This window comes from Salvelinus alpinus, chromosome 32 (assembly GCF_045679555.1).
Source record: "Salvelinus alpinus chromosome 32, SLU_Salpinus.1, whole genome shotgun sequence".
Taxonomy (NCBI): domain Eukaryota; kingdom Metazoa; phylum Chordata; class Actinopteri; order Salmoniformes; family Salmonidae; genus Salvelinus; species Salvelinus alpinus.
In genome coordinates this window covers 13,987,851-14,015,298 of record NC_092117.1, presented here as the reverse complement: position 1 = coordinate 14,015,298, position 27,448 = coordinate 13,987,851, and the positions used below count along the sequence as shown (strand labels likewise).

Here is a 27,448-nt window from a genome sequence, read left to right as displayed (position 1 = left end):
CGTAGGCCACGGAGAAGGAGAGCCCACAGTCCTTGGTAGCAGGCCGCGTTGGTGGCACTGTATTGTCCTCAGAGCGGGCAAATAAGGTGTTTAGCTTGTCTGGAAGCAAGACGTCGGTGTCCGTGATGTGGCTGGTTTTCGTTTTGTAGTCCGTGATTGTCTGTAGACCCTGCCACTCTGAGCCGTTGAAATGCGACTCCACTTTGTCTCTATACTGACATTTCGCTTGTTGATTGCCTTGGAGGGAATTTCAATTCAATCCGTTTATTTAGGTAATTTATTTTTCCATCCTCTGGACCTTGACTGAAGTATCAGCAATGTCACAAGCATAGGGCATCATGTGTTCTCACATCACCAGAGAATTGCATTTTACCACCTGCACCACTTTGAAGGAATTAACCTCTAAAGTTAGGTCAATAGCAAAAGCATTTGAAAAGCTGGAGTGCTGAAAGTATACATTTTCCATCAAGTCTATAGTTGCATTATGATGAGTTGTGTACGATTTCAATTCAATCCTTTAGATACAATGCTGTATGCTGGACCCAGTGCCATTAACACAATCTAATTCCCATATTATGAGTCTCAAGACAGAGCTCGGATCGTGAAGTTATTTCCAATGAGCCTGCTCTCTGTCTTTACCACCAAACACATAATGTTTAGAAGTCTCATTTGCTCTGGGACAGATGCCAAGCTTTCTATCATTTCGAAAGACGCCTGTGTTAAAGACCCACTTTGTAAACATTTATTTTTCCTGTGAGTGTTGCTTTGGTGTGACATTTATTTGACAGTGTTTTGAAGGTGTACTCCGTGAGGATCTCGAAGCATTAATGTGTGCAATTAGCCAATTTAAGAGTAACCATTACAAACTTATGAAAATAGCCATTCAAAGAGTTACTCTATAAACGAGGAATGCATTTACTCATATCAACTAATAGATTTATTAGTCATGAATTAATTAACTTTCAAACAACGTATACATTGAAGACATGGTACATAATAAAGCAGAGTAAATTACTATCAAGAAATACGATTTAACGTGGTTACATGTGTCTCCAGAATAACCTCTAAGAGAAAATACTATTTGTGTATAAACACACAGAAGTTCTGTGCTAAAATGAACTCAACAAGATACAATTCATAATATGAAACATACAGTAAGGTTCATAAAGGTAGACTGTAAAAAAAGACAGTCTAGAAAAACAACCCACGGAACGTAGGAGTTTGGAAACAAGAACTCAGTTACAACAAAATGCATTCTCCCCTTTAAACCTTTAGAAACACGGCTTAGGACGCACCACCAAGAAATTGCAGTTAGAGTTGCTCCTCTAAATCTGCTCTGTATGCATGTTGTTCTCTCTCTTGCTTCATGGAGGGGCCCCTGTCAATGATATGAGTGCTGCTCATGGTGGTCTCATTCTTCCACAGGCACCTTCCTTTCGAGGACCTTCCCAAGAGCCTGGAGGATCTGCTCCTTGTTGTTCTGGATGTTGTATGAGGTAAGGTCTATCAGTGCTCGGAAGTCCTTTACTGTGTAGGTGAGATGTTTGGTGAGGTAAGGGGAGCTGCTTGAGCTAATGTCAACATCCCCTGCCTTCATCTCCTCCTCACCCTTACGTGCCACACCTTCAGAATGAGAACATAACAATACTGTCAGCCTTAAACATTAAACGAACAAACATCAAACTATAGTTTAACCAACAATATCAACAAAGTGCAATCCACTTTACAATCCAGTCCAATACAAAGGTTTAGGCCAATGATTTTTGGCCCTGATCTCTAAAGCACACAACATTGAAAATCGACAGACACAGGGCGAATGGCATATTGACAGCTTGAGCCATTAGCTAGCTACAGTAGCTCATTGACTACCTCTGCTTCTTTTACAATTATGATAATCTTGACAGTGCTTACCAGGGGCCTTGAACTCTTTGAATGAGATGTTGACGAAAGGGAAGTGAAGGACTATGGGAGCCTTGGGGTTCTTCTCATCCTCAAAGACGTAGAGCTCTTTCAGGGGCTGTGCCTCCAGGCTGCTGAAGTCAATGCGGGGGAAGGGGATGCTGTGGTCTTTGCAGTAAACCTCAGTCCTCTTAAGGACCTGGTAGATCGATTAAAGAGATGTCAGTCAGACAATTCAAACACTGTGTATGGCAATTACAAGTCATATGCACCTTCTGGCCAAGTATGTGTGTGCAAACCTGCGCGAAATGTGGATCTAGCAAATTAAGTTCACTCTTGTATTATTCATAAACTCAACCCATTTACTTTGAATTGGTCCTCGCACCACGAATAGTTGAGGGACATGATGACATCAACACCTCTCTCTGGTCTCAAGACAGGGGGACAGCCTGTGTTGATGGAGAACCCAGAGTCCGCCAGGTAGAGTGTGGGGTCAGCTGGAGTCAGTCTGTTGGGGAAGGCATCTGGATGCATATCTGCATCAAGATTGGGAGAAAAACTTCACAAAAATAATCTGAATCTATATGCATTAATAATACAATGCATAAATAGACTGCTGGTGCCACACACACACTGTATAACAGTGTTTGAGTAAATCCATGTTGAATTTGGTTTAACAGCAATAGTTCGGGTGGTTCATGCATGGCACCTTTCCAGGATGTAAACTTTCTGTTGTCTTTGTAGTTCCGGTGCAGGAAGAACCCACGCATGAAGTTGTAGATCTGAGTGATGACTGGCCGGCTGGTAAATAAGCTGGTCAGCGATGAGGCAGTGTTAGTGATAGGCTTGAAGAGGTAGGTGTCCAGGGTGGTTGGTTCATTGTCATTTTCTTTAGAGGAAGAAGCAGAGTGGTGTCAAACATCTCAAACATTGCCACACAGAGTTTATTGTGAGTTTGGCAGAGCAGTATGTCAGCTGCAACAGTAAAATAAATAACTGAGACACTTAACATAGCGCTCCAGTCAGTTTTAGAATGGGTGACTAGCAATAGGCTGGTGCTAAATATATAAAAAACGAAAAGCATAATTTTTGGGACAAATCACTTGCTCAACGCTAAACCTCGTTTAGATCAATTATTGAATAATGTGGCTATTGAGCAAGTTGAGGAAACTAAACTGCCTGGTGTAACCCTAGATAGCAAGCTGTCATGGTTAAAACAGACTCAATGGTTGCGAAAATGGGAAGAGGTCTGTCCATGATAGGGCGTTGCTCTGCCTTCTTGACGTCTCAGTAGACCAGACAGGTCCTACAGGCCCTAGTTTTGTCGCACCTGGATTACTGTCCAGCTGTGTGGTCATGTGCGGCAAAGAAGGACATATGTAAATTGCAGTTGGTCTAGAACAAAGCAGCAAGTATAGCACTTAGATGTACACGGAGGGAAAGTGTCAGTAACATGCATGTCAGTCTCTCCTGGCTCAAAGTTGAGGAGAAATTGACCGCATCACTATTGATCTTTGTGCGAGGTATTGATGTGTTGAAGGTACCGAACTGTCTGTTCAAGCAGTGGGCACACAGTTCGGACTGGCATCGGTACAGCAAAAGACAAGCAACCAGAAGAGTCTTCATAGTCCCCAGGTCCAGAACAGAGGCTGAGAAACGCACTGTATGAAATAGAGCCATTACATGGAACTCTCTGCCACCCCATTTATGAACATTTGAACATCTTGGCCATGTTCTGTTATAATCTCTACCCGGCACAGCCAGAAGAGGACTGGCCACCCCTCATAGCCTGGTTCCTCTCTAGGTTTCTTCCTAGGTTTTGGCCTTTCTAGGGAGTTTTTCCTAGCCACCGTGCTTCTACACCTGCATTGCTTGCTGTTTGGGGTTTTAGGCTGGGTTTCTGTACAGCACTTTGATATATCAGCTGATGTAAGAAGGGCTATATAAATACATTTGATTTGATTTGTAGGCTATTTGTGACATATTTCAGTCCTTGACTAATAATGTTCTGTATTATATATTATGTCATGTTGACCCCAAGAAGGAGTAGCTAATACTTATGCAGCGGCTAATGGGATCCTAATAAATACAAAACACCAAATATACATGTTAGAGACCTATTTTGTTGACATCTTCCCCCAGCCATGTGCTCCAGGATGTCTGACCTCCAGTTGCAAAGTCCCAAAGCTGGGTCAGGTTAAGAGAGAAGACACTGCTCCAAAGACCTGTCAACACAGAGGCAAAGGTTCCCACACTGTAGAAAATATTGCATTTACATTGAAATCCATATATCATTAGTGGCAGGTATATTGTGACATACAGTTGAAGTCGGAAGTTTACATACACTTAGGTTGGAGTCATTAAAACTCGTTTTTCAACCACTCCACAGATATCTTGTTAACAAACTATAGTTTTGGCAAGTCGGTTAGGACATCTACTTTGTGCATAACGCAAGTAATTTTTCCAACAATTGATTACAGACAGATTATTTCACTTATAATTCACTGAATCACAATTCCAAGGGGTCAGAAGTTTACATACACTATGTTGACTGTGCCTTTAAACAGCTTGGAAAATTGCAGAAAATGATGTCATGGCTTTAGAAGCTTCTGATAGGCTAATTGACATCATTTGAGTCAATTGGAGGTGTACCTGTGGATGTATTTCAAGGCCTACCTTCAAACAGTGCCTCTTTGCTTGACATCATTAGAAAATCAAAAGAAATCAGCCAAGACCTCAGAAAAAAAAACTGTAGACCTCCACCAGTCTGGTTCATCCTTGCGAGCAATTTCCAAACGCCTGAAGGTACCACGTTCATCTGTACAAACAATAGTACGCAAGTATAAACACCATGGGACCACGCAGCCGTTATTCCGCTCAGGAAGGAGACGCGTCCTGTCTCCTAGAGATGAACGTACTTTGGTGGGAAAAGTGCAAAACAATCCCAGAACAACAGCAAAGGACCTTGTGAAGATGTTGGAGGAAACAGGTACAAAAGTATCTATATCCACAGTAAAACGAGTCCTATATTGACATAACCTGAAAGGCCGCTCAGCAAGGAAGAAGCCACTGCTCCAAAACCGTCATTTAAAAAAACAGACTACGGTTTGCAACTGCACATCGGGTCAAAGATCGTACTTTTTGGAGAAATGTCCTCTGGTCTGATAAAACAAAAATAGAACTGTTTGGCCATAATGACCATTGTTATGTTCGGAGGGAAAAGGGGGACGCTTGCAAGCTGAAGAACACCATCCCAACCGTGAAGCATGGGGGTAGCAGCATCATGTTGTGGGGGTGCCTTGCTGCAGGAGGGACTGGTGCACTTCACAAAATAGATGGCTTCATAGATGGCTTCAAGGAAAAGTATGTGGATATATTGAAGCAACATCTCAAGACATCAGTCAGGAAGTTAAAGCTTGGTTGCAAATGGGTCTTCCAAATGGACAATGACCCCAAGCATACTTCCAAAGTTGTGGAAAAATGGCTTAAGGACAACAAAGTCAAGGTATTGGAGTGGACATCACAAAGCCCTGACCTCAATCCTATAGAAAATGTGTGGGCAGAACTGAAAAAGCGTGTGCGAGCAAGGAGGCCTACAAACCTGACTCACTTACACCAGCTCTGTCAGGAGGAATGGGCCAAAATTCACCCAACTTATTGTGGGAAGCTTGTGGAAGGCTACCCAAAATGTTTGACCCAAGTTAAACAATTTAAAGGCAATGCTACCAAATACTAATTGAATGTATGCAAACTTCTGACCCACTGGGAAAGTGATGAAAGAAATAAAAGCTGAAATAAATCATTCTCTCTACTATTATTCTGACATTTCACATTCTTAAAATAAAGTGGTGATCCTAACTGACCTAAGACATGGAATTCTTACTAGGATTAAATGACAGGAATTGTGAAAAACTGAGTTTAAAAAATATTTGGCTAAGGTGTATGTACATTTCTGACTTCAACTGTATCTCTCTCTCTCTCCCTCTCTCTCTCTGTGAAACGCATGCACACACACAAGTAAGTGTTCTCTCACCAAGCAGAGAGGCGATATGTATCTCTGGATGTTTCTTGACCAGGTGACCAAGGTAGAATTCACTCCCAAAGTCCTCCGCATGGACATAGGCCCCATACTTTTGGAAGCCCACCTCGTATGGTGTGAACTCACACCACTCTAAAAGGATAGGAATAGAAAGATAAACAAATTGTTCATTTATTATTAAATGTATAGGTAATTTATACTGCAACTGCTATTGTCAATCGGTTGTAAGGCATTTTATCTACGTGTCCCCTCCCACTACAAAAACGTTTTTAGTGTATAACTGGATACATAAGGATATGTAAATAACATAAGTTAACACCATCAAAATGATGTTACAATATTCCTTGCTTCAACATGTGGACCATTGTTTGGGGTTCATTAAAATACATATCAAACATAAGTTCCTAGAACAGCTTTACCAAACTCGGTTGTGGTGCCTTTCACTCCGTCCTTCAGGTTGACAGCAGTACAGATGGGTAAAGGATTCTGGCCCTCTGATACTGCCTTCTGCTGGTCAGACAGGGTACTGGTTTTCTTCTACAAACCCCACAGGAGAAATCAATGATTTATACAGTATATACAACACTAATGTGGGGCGCTGTGTTGAGGCCACCGTGCCTCCATCTTGGCACTCTCCCACCATTGTAAAACATATTTTGGAAGCTATAAAAATGCATGTATTAATGTCTACATTCATTTTTGCCACAATTATTCTATTCTGAAAGGGTTGTTTGGATCATAGATGGTGGTTGGTTGATAGCAGGGAGTTAAAGCACCACAATCCCCACATTCCATGGGTAGTGACAGCCAGGCTGAAGTGGCTGACAGAGCACCGAGCAAGGCTTGCTGTGACATCAGAGAGACCTGGTGATAAACACTCCCAGACCCACAGTGTGGAGTGTGAGAGACTTGACTGAGAAAGCAGGTTGCCAGCCAACCCTGCACCATTCAAATAGAGAGCTGCCTCTCAATAATTAAGACTATCTAGATCGCCACACAGTTACAAAGTTTAATACTAGGTCGGGTACATCTCATCTAATCTACTATCTAAGTGAAGAGCCAATTCTGCCCCTCTGTTTTTTTTCTGATTTGTTGGTTCATTTCTTTAGCGGGTGTAACAAATAGTCATGTCAGTCATGCTTTGTTTTGACAGGATTGATTTACCCATGTTTCTGGATCTGCTCGATCCTATAGTCATTGTATTGTGTTCCGTGCCTACCAGCAATCATCCTGCTATTTGATTTGACTCATTTAATCAGATTAATCTCTGGTAAACTCTAGCAATCCACATAGGCTGAAGACAGAGGTTGGTTCTTGGTTGTTAGAGTTCTCACCAATGATTTATATATACACTAGATGACTGACAGGGGGGCGCTGTGATGATACCACCGTGCCTCCATCTTGGTACTCCCCCGCTGTAGTAAAAAAGTATTTTTGAAGCTATATAATGCATTTATTAATGTCTACATTTGTTTTTACCACATTATTATTTTACAGACACCTTAATGTATACTTTGAAATTATATTATGTGAGCTAAATATACATTTTCCTTAAAGTATATTTTTTAGAGATTACTAATGTTACTGTACCCACCACAACAAAAAATACTTAAATACATGTAATTTTGTCCTTGAAACATTTAATTGAAATACTTTAGAATTCCATTCATTACCATTGAGGACTGCTCCTACTGGGGAGTACCAATATGGCTAACTGGTGGTTTCAAAGCCTCTCAATGGCCAATAGCATCAGCAATCCAGGGTTTATATACATCATTGGGAGAAATCAATCTGTCAAATACGCTGCTGCAACCAAATTCGCAAAACACATTATGTAAAGTATCATAACTCAGTGTGAAAGACATAATAGTGTGTCTGTAGAAAAAACATCTCATCGTTTCAATGTAATTAAAGGCACTATAATTACAGGCGACAAATCCATTTCTGCGGAACTTCTTCCTATTGCAGTGTGATTAGTACAGTGTGTATTGTAAAGTGTACAGTAGGCTGCTGTACCTTCCCATGAAGGCAGTGCTCAATGACCAGACCCCACATGTCTATGAGTGACACCATATGTCCCTCCTTCTCTTTCTCTGCCATCTGGTGTTTGTAGTACTGCAGCTTCTCAGTGGTGAAGGCACTGAGGAAACACTTGGTGATTTCCTCCTCCATAGCCGAGATGGACTCATCCATATCACGCTGTGACCAATCTGCTTCCTGATACAGGGCGGCTAAGGCCCTGTTGAACAGGAATGTGTTATGTCACTTACTGTAAGTAGGAGTCTCAGTAGTATAAACTTAGTAAGTGAAGACACTGTGGAGATTACAGAGTAAAAATACCTGTGAGACAAAACTGTCTGAGCTCATAAGGAAATTCAAAGGGACAAAATGTTGTTTGTGCGTTTTTGTTTGTTTGTTCATTCATTCATTCAGCTTATAGTATACTGCAGATTTAATTGCAATGGAGATAAATGCCATGCTCACCATGTGGAGCCTGACACACCAGTGATGTAGCTCACAGCGTCCAGTAGGCCCAATCTCTGCAGCCCCTTCAGACTGCCATACAGGCCGGTCATTGCTCTGGTCCCTCCCCCTGAGCCAACCACAGCTATAACAGGCAACTGGGGGAAGAAAGACAAACAACATCTCTGGTTGGATCTTCCATCTGTCAGTCAATCCGTTTTAACACATTCTGTTGAGACTTGTTTCATAATGACAGTGGACGACATCTGCACACCACAGTAGAAATGAACAATTTCCCCACAACAATGAGACTGAAAAAAGACAAACAAATTTGGTCAGCATCAACATTCAGTCTCCATTAGTGTTGAAATTATGGATGATAAGCAGCAATTAGTGCAGTGTGTAAATTAGTGCATAAAAATCATCACCATGTACCTTTTTAGGGTCAGGGGGAGAGGTGAGGCCCAACTCCTTTCGTAAGGCCTGACCCACTAGCACCTTTCTCTTCTTCAGGAATTCTTTTTCCTCCGGAGGGATGTCAAAATCAAGACGCACCTTAAATTCAATGTCTGGGCTGTGGATTTACAGAGGCCATACAATACACCCACCCATGCACGAACCCACACACGCACACACACACACACACACACACACACACACACACACACACACACGTACACACATCTAACACATTAATAACAACTAAATATGCCACGTGTTTGCATTCTTCTGAATGAAATTAAGAGTTTATTTCCATCTATATCAACCAATTTTTTGTGTTTTTTCATCAGAAATGATTGCTTACGGATACCTTCATGTGTGTGTAAAATATTACTGTTCTCAGATTTTTTATGAATAGATTTTAGATGTGTATGAAAATCTTTTTTTTTGCAAATCCAAAATGTCTAGCTGGAATGGAAGGTTCGCATCCTGTATATTTATTTGACTGTGATATGTGGTTGTCTCACCTAGCTATCTTAAGATCAATGCACTTAATGTATGTCGCTCTGGATAAGAACATCTGCTAAATGACTAAAATGTCAAATGTAAATGTTTTATATACAGATATCATATTACTGTATTAAATTATTATTACAAATATATATATACAGTAGCAGTGAAAAGTTTGGACATACCTACTCATTCAAGGGTTTTTTCTTATTTTTACTATTATCTATATTGTAGAATAGTGAAGACATCAAAAATATGAAATAACACATATGGAGTCATGTAGTAACCAAAAAAGTGTTAAACAAATCAAAATATATTTTAGATTTTAGATTCTTCAAAGTAGCCACCCTCTGCCTCCCTGACAGCTTTGCACACTCTTGGCATTCTCTCAACCAGCTTCACCTGGAATGGTTTCCTACAGTCTTGAAGGAGTTCCCATATATGCTGAGCACTTGTTGGGTGCTTTTCCTTCACTCTGTGGTCCAACCCATCCCAAACCATCTCAATTGGGTTGAGGTGAGGTGATTGTGGAGGCCAGGTCATCTGATGCAGCACTCCATCACTCTCCTTCTTGGTAAAATAGCCTTTACACAGCCTGGAGGTGTGTTTTGGGTCATTGTCCTGTTGAAAAACAAATGATAGTCCCACTAAGCACAAACCAGATGGGATGTCATATCGCTGCAGAATGCTGTGGTAGCCATGCTGGTTAAGAGTGCCTTGAATTCTAAACAAATCACTGACAGTTTCACCAGCAATGCACCCCCACACCATCACACCTCCTCCTCCATGCTTCACGGTGGGAACCACACATGCGGAGATCATCCGTTCACCTATTCTGTGTCACAATGACACAGCGGTTAGAACCAAAAATCTCAAATTTGGACTCATCAGACCAAAGGACAGATTTCCACCGGTCTAAGTCCTTTGCTCGTGTTTCTTGGCCCAAGCAAGTCTCTTCTTCTTATTGGTGTCCTTTACTAGTGGTTTCTTTGCAGCAATTCGACCATGAAGGCCTGATTCATGCAGTCTACTTTGAACAGTTGATGTTGAGATATGTCTGTTACTTGAACTCTGTGAAGCATTTTTTTGTCAGCAATTTCTGAGGCTGGTAACTCTATTGAACTTATCCTCTGCAACAGAGGTAACTCTGGGTCTTCCTTTCCTGTGGCGGCCCTCATGAGAGCTAGTTTCTTAATAGCGCTTGATGGTTTTTGCGACTGCACTTGAAGAAACGTTCAAAGTTCTTGAAATGTTCCAGATTGATTGACCTTCATGTCTTAAAGTTATGATGGACTGTCGTTTCTCTTTGCTTATTTGAGCTGTTCTTGACATAATAAGGACTTGGTCTTTTACCAAATAGGGCTATCTTCTGTATACCGGTCCTACCTTGTCACAACACAACTGATTGGCTTAAACACATTAAGAAGGAAAGAAATTCCAGAAATTAACTTTTAACAAGGCACACCTGTTAATTGAAATAAATTCCAGGTGACTACCTCATGAAGCTGGTTGACAGAATGTCAAGAGTGTGCAAAGCTGTCATCAAGGCAAATGGTGGCTTCTTTGAAGATTCTCAAACATAAAATATATTTTGATTTTTTTAACACTTTTTTGGTTACTACATGATTCCATATGTGTTATTTCATAGTTTTGATGTCTTTACTATTATTCTACAATGTAGAAAATAGTAAAAATAAAGAAAAACCCTTGAATGAGTAGCTGTGTCCAAACTTTTGACTGGTACGGTATATATATACTCCCAAGTGGCGCAGCTGTTTAAGGCACAGCATTGCAGTGCTAGAGGCGTCGCTACAGACCCTGGTTCGATCCAGGGCTGTATCACAACCGGCCTTAGCTGTACTACTTATTTCTCTGTAACTGAGGCAGATATATAGCATTTGGCAAAAAACATGATTATTTGTCTCTCTAAAATGAAACCGTCAAGTGAAAGATATTAAACAAATACATGCTTGTCATTGAACAATGCCATGCCATGATTAGATAGAGAAAAAACGCACCAATCTCTTTCATAATTTCTTTAAACAATACAAGCTATTTTAATATTTCTGAAAATGGATATATAGCGTTTTGGAAAGAAACTCTTCAAATACTGATGGTTTGTTTCATAAAAAGGAAAGCACTTTACCAGTCCTCTGTTCTCAAATGTAGATCCACCATGTCCTGTGAAGGGGGAGTGTCCATGTAAATCATATGGGCTTTATAAACATCGTTCATCAATGAGCTTTCCTTGGCACTTTATGCACACACTAGAAGGGTGCAAAGACTTAAATTAGGTCTACTGTACCTCTCCCACAGGTAAAGATACTTTGAAATCATTACTGGCTGGAAGGTGCAGAGCAGTAGATAAGCCAGTGACATTTGGATCTTCTACCTCACCCAATTTATCCTGGGGATACAAAAAATATGATTGTGGATTTTTTTTTTTGAAATCATATGGAACTTGTATAAAGATGGGTAAGATATTGGTCAAGTGAAGGATCAGTTAACCGCACCCTCACGCAAAGCTCTGTCTCCAGGTCTCTGTTGATGTAGTAGCGCAGAGTTTTGGTCAGGTTGGATGTTTTCTCAGGAGCAAGAATCTTATGCTCTTCTGGAAAGGCCCCACGCATTTTCAGGACCACATTCTGTGCCACTAGAACAATAACAACATAGATGTGGTTGCTCAGTTCAGTGATCTATGAATATCCTGCGTAGACCGGTCTGATTATGCTCGCTCAGGCAGGCAGGCAGACAGGCAGACAGGCAGACAGACAGAACATACATTGGGAGGTATTTAGAGAATAAGTGGCCCCTTATGATCACTCTACTAGATAGGACTAGACAGAGGGGAGCAACTGAGTGGACATCCCCCAGGCATGTCCTCACACTAAAACAGACAAAACTAGTTCAAACCAGAAACTGATGACTCGTGATGACATTGCAAGCAACTTTGCAGCAGGGGCAGTCTTTAGACTGATAGAACTTTCTTCTTTCATTTTGCAAAAATTTTTTGAGTCAAGTAAAGGCCAAACTATGTTCAACAGGCACCTGGAAAAATAAGCAGACCTGATACAGTAGATAATAATTTGAATGATACTCACTGGCAGTGGTCATCAGCTTTTCTACATTCACATCCACAGTAGAGAATGGGGAGGCCTAGGACAAAGTATACTACAATAATCAGCATATAGAATAGCCTTCTGTTCGTGGTTGTGAATTATTTGCCTTAATTTTGTACAGCATTATATTACACGTACAGTTCCTTCAGATGGTATTCATACCCCTTAACATATTCCACATTTTGTTGTGTTACAAATTGGGATTAAAATGAATTAAATTGTCTTTTTTGTTTTTGATGATCTACACCAAATACTCTTTAATGTCAAAGTGGAAGAAAAATTACGTTTTTAAAGATTTATGAAAAAATAAAACACTATCTTGACATATCTTGATTAAATAAGTGTTGAAGTCCCTGAGTCAATACATGTTAGAATCACTTTTGGCAGTGATTACAGCTGTGTCTTTTTGTGAAAGTCTAAGAGTTTTGCACACCTGTATTGTACAATATTTGCCTATTATTCTTTTTTAAACTCTTCAAACTCTGTCAAGTTGGTTGCTGATTATTGCTAGACAGCCATTTTCACGTCTTGCCATATATTTTCAAGCCGATTTAAGTCACAACTGTAACTAGGCCACATTCAAGCAACTCCAGGAACATTCAAGCAACTCCAGTGTACTGTATATTTGGCCTTGATTTTAAAGTTTTTGTCCTGGTGAAAGGTGAATTTGTCTCCCAGTGTCTGTTGGAAAGCAGACTGTACTTGGTTTCCTCTAGGATTTTCCCTGTGGTCAGCTCTATTCCATTTTTTTTATGCCCCCAAAAAACTCTCTAGTCCTTGCTGATGACAAGTATATCCATAGCATGCTTGAAAATATGAATGTGTTGTGATGTGTTTGACCAAACATAATGCTTTGTATTCAGGACAAAAAGTTAATTTATTTGCCACACTTTAGTGCATTATTGCAAACAGGGTTTAGGTTTAGGAATAGTTGTATTATGTACACTGTATTCTTTTCACTCTGTCATTTAGGGTAGTGTTGTGAAGTAACTAAAATGTTGTTGATTCATCCTTAGTTGTTTTCTCCTATCACAGCCACTAAACTGTTTTAAAATCACCATTGGCCTCATGATGAAATCCCTGAGCGGTTTCCTTAATCTCTGGCAACTGAGTTAGGAAGGACGCCTGTAGATTTGTAGTGACTGGGTGTGTTGATACACCATCCAAAGCATAATTAATAACTTCACCATACTCAAACTGATATTTATTGTCTGCTTTTTAAAATGTTTTACCCATCTATCAATAGATTCCCTTTGTGACGCATTAGAAAACCTCCCTGGACTTTGTGGTTGAATCTGCGCTTGAAATTCACTACTTGACTGAAGGACCATAAAGATGTGTGGGGTATAGAGATGGGGTAATCATTCAATAACCATGTTAACCACCTTTATTGCACATAGAGTGAGTCCATGCTACTTATTATGTGACTTGTTAAGCTAAGTTACATTTTTACTCCTGAACTTATTTAGGTTTGCCATAACAAAAGGGTTGAATACTTATTGACTCAAGACATTTCAGCTTTTCATTTTTTATTAATTTGTCAAAATTGTGGGGCATTATGGGGTATAGTGTGTAGATCAGTGGCACAAAACCTCAATTTAATCAATTTTAAAATCCAGGCTGTAATACAACAAAATATGGAAAAAGGGGTGTGAATAATTTGTCCTGTCATTATTGACCTCATCATTATCCATCTCTGACCATCCTTGTGATGTTGACTTTGCCTTAGAATGATCAGCAAACCAAATGAATGCCCTTACCACTAGTACACCATTAGAGAGATACTCGCCAGCAGGCTCTTTACTGCAAACAGGGAACATGAGAAACACAAACTTTTTTTCAGTCATGGAAGTAGTTTCCTTACAAAAAAAGGTGTTTAAAGCAGCAATCCTTAATTGAAACATTAACAAAGTGTTCTCCCCTCCAGTTTCGGTAAAAAGCTGAGGGATGGGGCTGGAGAATTGCAACCACTCTCAAATCCATAGACTACAGAGTTCCCCAATAGGCAGCCCACTGTCCAAATTCAGCACACGGGTGATTTTATTTGTTTTGTATTCATTTTTGTTGTCAGATATAAAAGACTGTAAAATCACCAGGAAATTAAATTGCGTGATTTTATTTTATGAAAACTGTTCCCAAGTAATAGAGAGGCATATTTGTTTGTATCTTAATGTAATTAAAGTTTGAAATTATTCTGTTTTTTAAAATGATTCTGTACAAATTATTTATAACTATGTTCCGGCCCCGCGACCATCCACTCATGGAAAAATTGGGCCACGGATGAATGTACAGTTCAAGTCGGAAGTTTACATACACTTAGGTAGGAGTCATTAAAACTCGTTTTTCAAACAATGCACAAATTTCTTGTTAACAAACTATAGTTTTGGCAAGTCGGTTAGGACATATACATTGTGCATGACACAAGTAATTTTTCCAACAATTGTTTACAGACAGATTATTTCACTGTATCACAATTCCAGTGGGTCAGAAGTTTACATAGTTGACTGTGCCTTTAAACAGCTTGGAAAATTCCAGAAAATTATGTCATGGCTTTAGAAGCTTCTGATAGGCTAATTGACATCATTTGAGTCAATTGGAGGTGTACCTGTGGATGTATTTCAAGGCCTACCTTCAAACAGTGCCTCTTTGCTTGACATCATTAGAAAATCAAAAGAAATCAGCCAAGACCTCAGAAAAAAAACTGTAGACCTCCACCAGTCTGGTTCATCCTTGGGAGCAATTTCCAAACGCCTGAAGGTACCAAGTTCATCTGTACAAACAATAGTATGCGAGTATAAACACCATGGGACAACGCAGCCGTCATACCGCTCAGGAAGGAGATGCATTCTGTCTCCTAGAGATGAACGTACTTTTGTGCGAAAAGTGCAAATCAATTCCAGAAACACAGCAATGGACCTTGTGAAGATGCTGGAGGAAACAGGTACAAAAGTATCTATATCCACAGTAAAACGAGTCCTATATCGATATAACCTGAAAGGCCGCTCAGCAAGGAAGAAGCCACTGCTCCAAAACCGCCATAAAAAAGCCAAACTACGGTTTGCAACTGCACATGGGGTCAAAGATCGTACTTTTTGGAGAAATGTCCTCTGGTCTGATGAAACAAAAATAGAACTGTTTGGCCATAATGACCATCATTATGTTTGGAGGAAAAAGGGGGAGACTTGCAAGCCGAAGAACACCATCCCAACCGTGAAGCACGGGGGTGGCAGCATCATGTTGTGGGGGTGCTTTGCTTCAGGAGGGACTGGTGCACTTCACAAAATAGATAGAATCATGAGGCAGGAAAATTATGTGGATAGATTGAAGCAACATCTCAAGACATCAGTCAGGAAGTTAAAGCTTGGTTGCAAATGGGTCTTCCAAATGGACAATGACCCCAAGCATACTTCCAAAGTTGTGGCAAAATGGCTTAAGGACAACAAAGTCAAGATATTGGAGTGGCCATCACAAAGCTCTGACCTCAATCCTATAGAAAATGTGTGGTCAGAAATGAAAAAGCGTGTGCGAGCAAGGAGACCTACAAACCTGACTCAGTTACACCAGCTCTGTCAGGAGGAATGGGCCAAAATTCATCCAACTTATTGTGGAAAGCTTGTGGAAGGCTACCCAAAACGTTTGACCCAAGTTAAACAATTTAAAGGCAATGCTACCAAATACTAATTGAGTGTATGTAAACGTATGACCCACTGGTAATGTGATGAAAGAAATAAAAGCTGAAATAAATCATTCTCTCTACTATTATTCTGACATTTCACATTATTAAAATAAAGTGGTGAAAAAGTTAAGAAACTGACCTAAGACAGGGATTTTTTACTATGATTAAATGTCAGGAATTGTGAAAAACTGAGTTTAAATGTATTTGGCTAAGGTGTATGTAAACTTCCGACTTCAACTGTAATTGGGGACCCCTCGGCTACGCTATGGATGGAAGGACTGACCATCCATGACATCATAATTAGTTTTAACAATGCTTTTAGGCTACACAGCGCTTGTTTACATTTACTTTGTTTACAAACATTGGAGACAGGTAGCCTAGCGCAGGGGTCTCCAACCTTTTATAGCATGAGAGCTCCTTTTAAAAAAATGAAACATGTCACGAGCTAGTCATTTCTTTCTAGCTTTCAAATAGGCACATTCTTCTCCTCTCACCTGCAACTCTTCCTCGGGTCCTTAGTGTACAAGAGAAAGTAGTGCAGTAGTAGTGTTGTAGTGTTTTCTGTCAATATACCTGGTAAAATAATTTTTTATTCATTCAAATTTTTTATTCATTCAAATTCTATTTCATATTTTCCCAAATGATGTTCTTAGTTTTACTTTTCACTCTTAAAATTACAATTGTTCATAGAGAAACAATGACATTGGATGTTGTCAATGCAACATGTCAATGCTTAAATCATATATATTTTTTAATTGGTCTGGAAGAAAACAAACAAATTTAGATTTTTGAGTGTATTTCCCCTTTAATTGCGCATCTAGCAAGTTAGGAATGTGCAATGTGCCGGTCTAGAGATGGTTCTGTACTGCAGCTGCTCATGGCAAAGTTTGCAAATAACAAATAATAGATACAAATGACATACTGTACTTACTCATGATACACTTCTGACAGGAAAGCCTACTTTACAATTAACATTTAATTTAAAGGTTTTGGGGAAAGTATTTCTGTCAACCCACAAGAAGATTATCACATCCACTGGCTACACATGGGAGTGATAAACAAACGCGGCACCACACGGACAGAGGGGCAATATTGCTGGAAATGAATTGGCTTTTTAAGCCAATAGTGGCTAACCAGGCGTGGGATAATGTCAATGTTGCGTTGATTAGATAGTCGCTAGGAGATATTTGTGAGATTTGTTTATGACAGTTTGCGGTGGAACTAGGGCTGTGGCAGTCACAAAATATTGTCAGCCGGTGATTGTCACACAAATAACTGTTGGTCTCATGGTGATTGACTGTTAATTAACATAAACACATTTAGCATCTCCTGGCTTCCACTGCCACTGATTAATATCTACATTTAAAAAAGTCTAATAAATGAATGTAATATAGCCTACACTTCACAATAAATCTATTATTTACTTTAGACAGGTCTAAAGAAGCACGATATGAAGAAAATCCAGCCTATTTCAGAAGACCAGAATAGCATACTCTGAGTTGTCCTTATATTAGGTCCTGATGTGGCTACGCCAAATGGCTGTGGGCTACACTAGTTCATTTAGCAGACAAGATTTGCTTAGAATTCCGTGGCATTATTTTATAGTATGAAGAATAAAATTGATAGGATATTTTCTCCAAACAATTTGAGGTAGTGTGATGAGCCGTTTAACAAAGAAATATATATTTGCTCTACAAACGTTGTTCTATATGTTTTGATTTTTAATACTTTGTAAGGCTGCATGATGCAACTCTAATGATGATTTTTTTAAAGTCACTTGAAAGGCATGAGCTCAGTTTTTGTTTTGCGCAGGCTGTACACACTTCATCCGTCACTCATTCACAATTTGACAAGCACTTGATAATGCCTGGAATTTAACGGTGGCATTCCCTTCTGTGGCCATAATGCACCCTAAAAAAATCCATGCCTTTTGCGGCCAGTGGTGGTTGTGCCCTTCTCCCTGAGAGGTGCGCACTCACAATCACCGTTCACTCACATGGCTCTCCATCAAGTGATCGGGTCTTTCTGACAGGTTACAAGTGAAGACAGACACATCGGGGACGCAACTGTGGGCGCCCTTATCCAATTCTGAGGTGCATATTGAAGATATTGGAAGAACTGTCCACATTTACTTTTCATCAGCCAAGAAGATGAGTAGGCCTAACGAACAGCAAAAGCACTAGCCTATGTCAATCTACTATCTCCCATAGTACAAAAGTTGACCTATTCTATTCTGTGCAATAAATAAATATTCCAAACATAGTCAGGGACAGTTGTGGGATGCAATAGATCCCAAATTAATAAAACCAATGGCAAAAAATGTTTTACGCAGTGTGGCTGACGCAACAGATCAGAACGTTTAGCTTAAGATCTTGAGAAGCTATTTGGATATTTCTTCACATTATAAGCGTAGGAATGCGCACATGGTAGTAGGCTATCAGCCGAATGTTCCATTAGCAGAAAACACCATTATCAAAAGTGACCATAAATGCAATTATGCATGTAATGCTTTAATTATAAAGGCACATTTTTATGGTGAAAATTATTTTCCCCAAACTTGAAACTCATGCGCTTTATGTATGCCAGTTAGGCTCTACACCCCTTGTAAAGCATATTAATGTGCTTAATTTATTTGGCCACTTTAGTTGTGATACAAACCTTATCAAACATATAGGCCTATGGGCTAGGCTACATGAGGTGTGTGACTATGATTAGAAAAAGTTGCAAAAAAAGGCATTGTTTCTTATTCTGGGCATCATTCACAAGTGATACTATATAATTCACAAGTGATACTATATAATTCACAAGTGATAGGCTAATATTGTCACCCATCAGACTATTCTTGATTTAATCTTGTTTTTACATATACAAAATAATATTTGTGTAAATTTTTATTTTTATTTAGAATGGACCATTATCATGCACCTGTATTGAAACAGGGGCAGCAGGAAAAAATACATGTAATCGATGCACTTAAATAGCGAATGGAGGACGCTGTTCCCGTGGGTCATTTTCATGCCAGCCAGGTAGGCTATACTCCTGTTGTAAATATAAGCAAAGTGCTTAAAATTAGGAAAGCTGAGAAATAAATATAAACTCAGCAAAAAAAGAAACGTTCCTTTTTCAGGACCCTGTCTTTCAAAGATAATTCGTAAAAATCTAAATAACTTCACAGATCTTCATTGTAAAGGGTTTAAACCCTTGCTTGTTCAATGAACCATAAACAATTAATGAACATGCACCTGTGGAACGGTCGTTAAGACACTAACAGTTTACCGACGGTAGGCAATTAAGGTCACAGTTATGAAAACTTAGGACATTAAAGAGGCCTTTCTACTGACTCTGAAAAACACCAAAAGAAAGATGCCCAGGGTCCCTGCTCATTTGCGTGAATGTGCCTTAGGCATGCTGCAAGGAGGCATGAGGACTGCAGATGTGGCCATGGCAATAAATTGTGATGTCCGTACTGTGAGACGCCTAAAACAGCGCTACAGGGAGACAGGACGGACAGCTGATCCTCCTCGCAGTGGCAGACCACGTGTACCAACACCTGCACAGGATCGGTACATCCAAACATCATACCTGCGGGACAGATACAGGATGGCAACAACAACTTCCTGAGTTACACCAGGAACGCACAATCCCTCCATCAGTGCTTAGACTGTCCGCAATAGGCTGAGAGAGGCAACAACGTCGCCTATGGGCACAAACCCACCGTCACTGGACCAGACAGGACTGGCAAAAAGTGCTCTTCACTGACAAGTCGCGGTTTTGTCTCACCAGGGGTGATGGTCGGATTCGCGTTTATGGTCAAAGGATTGAGCGTTACACAGAGGCCTTACTCTGGAGCGGGATCAATTTGGAGGGTCCGTCATGGTCTGGGGCGGTGTGTCACAGCATCATCGGACTGAGCTTGTTGTCATTGCAGGCAATCTCACTGATGTGCGTTACAGGGAAGACATCCTCCTCCCTCATGTGGTACCCTTCCTGCAGGCTCATCCTAACATGACTCTCCAGCATGACAATGCCACCGGCCATACTGCTCGTTCTGTGTGTGATTTCCTGCAAGACAGGAATGTCAGTGATCTGCCATGGCCAGCGAAGAGCCCGGATCTCAATCCCATTGAGCATGTCTGGGACCTGTTGGATCGGAGGGTGTCCGGGAACTTGCAGGTGCCTTGGTGGAAGAGTGGGGTAACATCTCACAGCAAGAACTGGCAAATCTGGTGCAGTCCATGAGGAGGAGATGCATTGCAGTACTTAATGCCTGCGGTGGCCAGATTGTTACTTTTGACCCCCCCTTTGTTCAGGGACACATTATTCAATTTCTGTTAGTCACATGTCTGTGGAACTTGATCAGCCTTGTTATCTTGTTATGTTCATACAAATATTTACACATGTTAAGTTTGCTGAAAAAACGCAGTTGACAGTGAGAACACGTTTCTTTTTTTGCTGAGTTTAGTAGGCCTAGCCTATAGAAAGCTGATGGGATCCTCCTCTTTTTAATAGAGGCCATCACTCAGTTTTCTCTCGCAATTGCATAGCCTATTGAAATGTTGCGCAACATGAGCTCATGGGCTCTCATGAAGTGTTTGGTTAGATTTTCGATTACATTTGCATTGATGTCAGAGTTATTTGAGGGACAGTAGAGTGCTGAGTACCAGGCAGTTAGCAAGTTTGGTAGGCTACTAATGACCAGCAGCATCAGAGCTTAGAGAAGCCTAATTACAGTGACTAAACGGTCACATGGAATTTGACTGCCTTCATGACTCCTGACCACCTGGTGTGGCGGCAATACGGTCACTGCAACAGCCCTAGGTAGAACACCTGAAAATACTTTTAGAATTGTTTGGAGGCACACCATTGGCCTAGCGGTTAAGAGCGGCAGGTAGCCCAGCGATTAAGAGCGGCAGGTAAACTAGTGGTTAAGAGTGGCAGGTAACCTAGAGGTTAAGAGCTTTGGGCCAATATCCTAAAGGTTGCTGGTTCGAATCCCTGAGCCGACTAAGTGAAAAATCTGTCGATGTGCTCTTCAGCAAGGCACTTTACCCTAATTGCTGTGGATAAGAGTGTCTGCTAAATGAATAAATGTTTTCTTACATGTGAAACTGCAAATTAAATTTTTACTTTCACATGTGGAGAATCAATCACATTTGAACGTTTTTCACATATGAAACTGCAAATGAGATTGTTTTTCATATGTGAACTTGCAATTCCACAGGTGAAATTTAAGCTCAACATGTGAAAACAGCTATTTCACGTGTGCTTTTTTGTAAGGGTTGTTACAACAAAACATTTCAATATCTTCTGCTTTGATAGCAGTCCCAAAATGGCATGGATGTCAAAGTTGACACTCACCTCTCCAGCAACTCAAACTCAACCCACAATTCATCTTTGGTCTGAAATAGAGAGGAGGCATAGGAGACTAAGGTTATGATTCATTAATTACATATTCTAGTTATATTCCTTAGCGCTAGAATAGTCCTACCGGTTCACAGATGAAGGTCTTGGTCTTCTTCTTCCCAGGGGTGAGGTTATTGATGTCAAACACTACAATGGAGCACAGGTCATCGCCCTTGCCAATGAAACTGTCCTCATCGTACATCTTCAACTCTATGATATTCTGAAAAGACAAGGGCATCTCTTTATCACGATTGGATGTACTGTATTTTGATTTATGGTATATGTTTGTTTACACATGCAAAACTAGTAAGTCTATAAACTCTCATTCTGGAACTTACCCGGACTTTTCACACAAGATAATGCATTCCTTTTGCAATTCTAATCTGTTCCATGGCATGTGAAATAACACCATAACCTATTATTTTCAATATATTTAAATAAAAATAATTAAAGTATATTCGGTGACTCTGAATCACATTTTATCCTGATACCAGATTTGATTGACGCAACCTTTTACACCTGTGAGTGCTTTGGGACCGAGGTGGGGCCTACGGCAGCACCCGCTGCTCATTGAGAAGAGTAAGAACGATATGCGCTTTCACGCCAGAGTCTCCAAAAGTTTCCAATAACACCAGAAAAAGTCGCTAGATTTGTTGCTAGTCACTTTTTTGAAAATGTGTCGCTAAAGGGGTCTGAATACTCGCTAAATATAGCGACAAAGTCGCTAAGTTGGCAACGCTGCTGTCATTACACCCTACCTACCTATATGCAAATACATATGTTTTAGGGACACCATGTCCCTATGAGTTATATCTGCCTAGTGATTGGCATACTGTATGAGGGGGTTTACCTTGACGTGACTGTGGACCCTGAATTGGAAACTCTCATTCCACTCTGGGGTCTTGCTGTTGGGCACAGTCTTAGTACAGAAGGTCCTGGCAGACGCTGTGGGGAGACCTACAGTAACATAACAGTCGGACTCAGACCCTGCAAAACAAAACACGACCGTTAGAAACGATTTTGTGTGTAAAAACAGATCAGAGATTAAATGCTTAAAGGGATAGTTCACTTTTTATTTTTATTTTATATTTTATCTTCAACTGAAATAACTGTATGTAAAGTATATACATACTGTATATTGAAACCAATATGACTCACAATAATCATGAGAGCAGTTGTTTATTGCTCGGAGTACAGTAACTGTCAGGCTCTGGTAAGTCTTAACCTCTCTCTAATAGGGGAGGCAAAAACATACATGGTTACAGAAATACAAACACATATGACATACTACATACATAAGATGGACAAATGTGCTGAATGGTGTACAGATATCGGATCTCTTAAGTCGCAATTTTTTTCCCTTGCGCATCAGGAAATTCAAATTTGTGAAACCCACATGTCTCATCTCTCCATGTGGAGGCAGTCGTCATTCGGACCAGCGGGTCTATCCATTGTCACATACTTGAAAGTGTGAAAACTGATAACAGGCTACTGTTTGTGATTCCCTGACTGAGTTGATGAGCTGATCTGGGCCATCAGAGGATATCTTAACGTTTCTAGCGAACCTAAGGTTACGAATCAACTGTCAACATTTTGTTGAATTGTGGCCTGGGGTGATCTAGTGGGCCGCTGCCTTCAGCTCGCATATTTCGGCCCAGTGATTCCGGCCCATGTCCTTCTGGCACAAATAACTCAATCCATTCGATTGACAAGATTTAGTTACACATTTCAAATATGTACAGCCCAGGGATTATTTACCCCCAATCTTGATAAGAAATTACCATAGCACACACTTTTAGGCCATGGATGCGGATTCAACTTTTTGGGGATCCGCTGACTAAAAGATCCAGAGCTTCCCAAAGCTTCTGAGCGTGTGGGGATCACGTTCTGCATGTGTGTTTATTCTCTATGCGTAGAGAACAGGCTACTCAGAAGAAATACCCTACAGTGTTGTTTCGAAGTAGCCTACAGTGTTGTTTCGAAGTAGCCGACAGTGTTGTTTCGAAGTAGCCGACAGTGTTGTTTTGAAGTAGCCGACAGTGTTGTTTCGAAGTAGCCTACAGTGTTGTTTTGAAATAGCCGACAGTGTTGTTTCGAAGTAGCCTACAGTGTTGTTTCGAAGTAGCCGACAGTGTTGTTTCGCAGTAGCCGACAGTGTTGTTTCGAAGTAGCCGACAGTGTTGTTTTGAAATACCCTACAGTGTTGTTTCGAAGTAGCCTACAGTGTTGTTTCGAAGTAGCCGACAGTGTTGTTTCGAAGTAGCCTACAGTGTTGTTTTGAAATACCCTACAGTGTTGTTTCGAAGTAGCCTACAGTGTTGTTTCGAAGTAGCCGACAGTGTTGTTTCGAAGTAGCCGACAGTGTTGTTTCGAAGTAGCCTACAGTGTTGTTTTGAAATAGTCGACAGTGTTGTTTCGAAGTAGCCTACAGTGTTGTTTCGAAGTAGCCGACAGTGTTGTTTCGAAGTAGCCGACAGTGTTGTTTCGAAGTAGCCTACAGTGTTGTTTCGAAGTAGCCTACAGTGTTGTTTCGAAGTAGCCTACAGTGTTGTTTCGAAGTAGCCGACAGTGTTGTTTCGAAGTAGTCTACAGTGTTGTTTTGAAATAGTCTACAGTGTTGTTTCGAAGTAGTCTACAGTGTTGTTTTGAAGTAGCCGACAGTGTTGTTTCGAAGTAGTCTACAGTGTTGTTTTGAAATAGTCTACAGTGTTGTTTCGAAGTAGTCTACAGTGTTGTTTTGAAGTAGCCTACAGTGTTGTTTTGAAGTAGCCTACAATGTTGTTTTGAAGTAGCCTACAGTGTTGTTTCGAAGTACCCTACAGTGTTGTTTCGAAGTAGCCTACAGTGTTGTTTCGAAGTAGCCGACAGTGTTGTTTTGAAGTAGCCGACAGTGTTGTTTCGAATGGTGAGCAGATGGTGTTAACAAACCATAGAATAGCCTACCTGTGTATTTTGCCTAGTGGCGCACGGTGTTGAGTGTTGACCACGTGAGAGAAAAATGTGGCGGTGTTACGTTATACTACTATGCTAAAAATGTTGGTTCTGTTTTGTACAATAATGTGATCATTATGGGATATTGCAGACATTGATTCAGCTTTGATCTAACTTTATTTAATGACCACCATTCTCCTGAGTAGCCTGTTCCCTATGCGTAAAGTAAAGAATATACAGATGCACAGAACATGAAGAAGGAAAGAAATTCCACAAATTAACTTTTAACAAGGCACACCTGTTAATTAAAATGCATTCCAGGTGACTACCTCATGAAGCTGGTTGAGAGAATGCCAAGAGTGTGCAAAGCTGTCATCAAGGCAAAGGGTGGCTACTTTGAAGAATCTCAAACATAACATTTATTTTGATTTTTTGAACAGGTTTTTGTTTACTACATAATTCCATATGTGTTATTTCATAGTTTTGTTGTCTTCACTATTATTCTACAACGTAGAAAATAGTAAAAATAAAGAAAAACCCTTGAATGAGTAGGTGTGTCCAAACTTTTGATATATATTGATATATATTTCTCATAAAACTTTTATTATTTTTATTTTATTTAACTAGGCAAGTCAGTTAAGAACAAATTCTTATTTACAATGACAGCCTAGGAACAGTGGGTTTAACTGCCTTGTTCAGGGGCAGAATAACAGATTTTTACCCTGTCAGCTCAGGGATTCGATCTAGCAACCTTTCGGTTACTGGCCCAACGCTTTAAGCACTAGGTTACCTGCCGCCCCAATTTGGGTGGCCAAATAAAATCACCTGTGGGCCACAAGTTGGGTAACCCTGGGCCTACACTGTCCTCACAAGTTCTCAGAAGATCGGTTGCATAAATACATATTTAAAATAAATGTAAAATAAAGAGGTACCTTCAACATGGTTAGTTAATGTTCCTCCTACAGTAGGTTTGCAGAGAATTGAAGATCCTGTCAGCTGTCGGGTATCCTTCTCCCTGCAGAGTGGAAGGTATAAACACTATATAGGTGAGGCAAAATGGGAGGACCCACTTTTTCAGGCTCAAGCATGTCAAACTTCATGCAGGTCAATGCGAATGTGGGGGAAGGTTGCTCGAAAGCTGTACTTTTTGAGATGTAGGGTTTATAAAGGCTCGGTTGCAACATGATTGATAAGCGTAGGATTACGAATGAAAAAATAACTATTATCAACAGCAAACATTCTGACAAGAGAAGCTGCTGATCAAAGCGTAATTTTGTTCAATTGAAGCCAGACGCAAAACCACTTCCATGTTCTAGAAAAAGTCGGTCTGTCACGACTTCTACCGAAGATAACTCCTCTCCCTGTTCGGGCGGTGCTTGGACAAAACCACACATTTTTAGGCACTTGTATGTAGTGTCGGAACTGTGGTTGTTCCTCCGTGTGTTGGCACGAGTTTCTGTTCCTTCGAGAGCTTAGTTTTGGATTTTCGTCTGTGCCAATTTTGTATTGGTGCACTATATATATTATATATTAAACACGCTTCTCAGAAATCCCTGCTCTCCTGCGCCTGACTCACCGAGACGCACCTTATCACACGGTCAAATCAAGTTGCTGAATATTCTTCACATTTCCACACATCAAATGATCACCTTTATATATATTGTATGTGCTTGAATTGGACAAAACTACACTTTGATCAGCAGCAACTCATCAGTATGTTTGCTGTTGGTAATAGTTCCTTTTTCATTTATGTCATTCCATTCTAACAGAGGCCTCATGAAACCTGCATCCAAAAAGGACAGCTTTAGAGCAACCTTCCCCTACATTCACGTTAACCTGTATGGAGTGGGCACTGGCCGGGAATGTTCTGTCTGTCCATTAACAGTTATTAAATGGCCTTCAAAACCTTTAAATGAGCCATCCGGGATTCGAAAAACAACAAAGCAGTTCCCCTGCCACTTGTTTTGGTAAAAATGGATGACCAATTCTAGATTAGGATTGGTACATCATTTAAAAAAACTTTTATATGAATATAATTGTAAACAGACACTGCATACTGTAGCTTCAAAACATGGTTACATCATGGATGGTTCAGGTCGGCAGGTAGCCTAGCGATTAGAGCGTTGGGCCATTAACCAAAAGGTTGCTAGCTTGAGCAAGGCACTTAACCCTAACTGTTCCAGGGTCATCATTGATAATGGCAGACACTGGCAGTGAACCCACTCTGCCAGGGTGTTTCATTTCCCCATTCACACATGCATATTAATACACACTTGTACATGTGAGAAATAAGACAAATATAAGCACAATCACATTATTATTATAAATGCCGCATGAGCTTAGTTTAACTGTGATACCCCATCAGAACCCCAAATATAAGCCTGTTTTACTCCAATGTTTGTCAACAAAGTAAATGGAAACAAACATGATATAGACTCAAAACATGGTTTAAACTATACTTTTTATATCATAGATGGTCAGTCCCTGCTCTCATATCACCGTCTATGAATTTGAGAGTGATTACATTTCTCTAGCCCCATCCCTCAGCTTTTTACCGAAACAGTGGTGGGAAATATGCTTTGTTATTGATTCAATTCCAGATTGGCCCTTTAAAGCTACAGTCTGGAATTTGGGGAAGCTGTTCAATGGTCATTTCAATTCTTGATATTTACCCATTTATTCTTGAAGAATATAACTTATAAATGTCGCAGGCACTTAACGTCTGTCTTGTTAATATCCCAATGGGCCCATTGCCTAATGCACAACTGTCTATCTTGTTAATAACCCAATGGGCCCATTGCAACCAACAGGCAAAATTTAACAAGCAGCTGTATGTTTGCATATTTATGTATTTAATTAGGCAAGTCAGTTAAGAACAATTTCTTATTTTCAATGACAGCCTAGGAACAGTGGGTTAGCTGCCTTTTTCAGGAGCAGAACAACAGATTTTTCCCTTGTCAGCTCAGG

The 27,448-nt window shown here is 40.3% G+C and overlaps 1 protein-coding gene across 1 annotated transcript; it reads right to left on the bottom strand.

Moving 5' to 3' along the window:
* Positions 1-919: 919 nt before the first annotated feature.
* pla2g4f.1 (phospholipase A2, group IVF, tandem duplicate 1) lies at positions 920-25,538 on the bottom strand. Its single transcript, XM_071380145.1, has 20 exons — positions 25,414-25,538; positions 22,709-22,781; positions 22,401-22,537; positions 21,636-21,770; positions 21,506-21,546; positions 14,232-14,274; positions 12,454-12,508; positions 11,866-12,005; positions 11,658-11,759; positions 11,499-11,533; positions 8,837-8,975; positions 8,423-8,559; positions 7,955-8,177; positions 6,358-6,475; positions 5,933-6,070; positions 4,017-4,124; positions 2,609-2,788; positions 2,266-2,435; positions 1,912-2,098; positions 920-1,623 (listed from the first exon to the last, which is right to left on the bottom strand). The coding sequence occupies exons 1-20, from the start codon at positions 25,420-25,422 to the stop codon at positions 1,412-1,414; spliced, it is 2,382 nt and encodes a 793-aa protein (XP_071236246.1). The 5' UTR covers positions 25,423-25,538; the 3' UTR covers positions 920-1,411.
* Between the last annotated feature and the right edge of the window lie 1,910 nt (positions 25,539-27,448).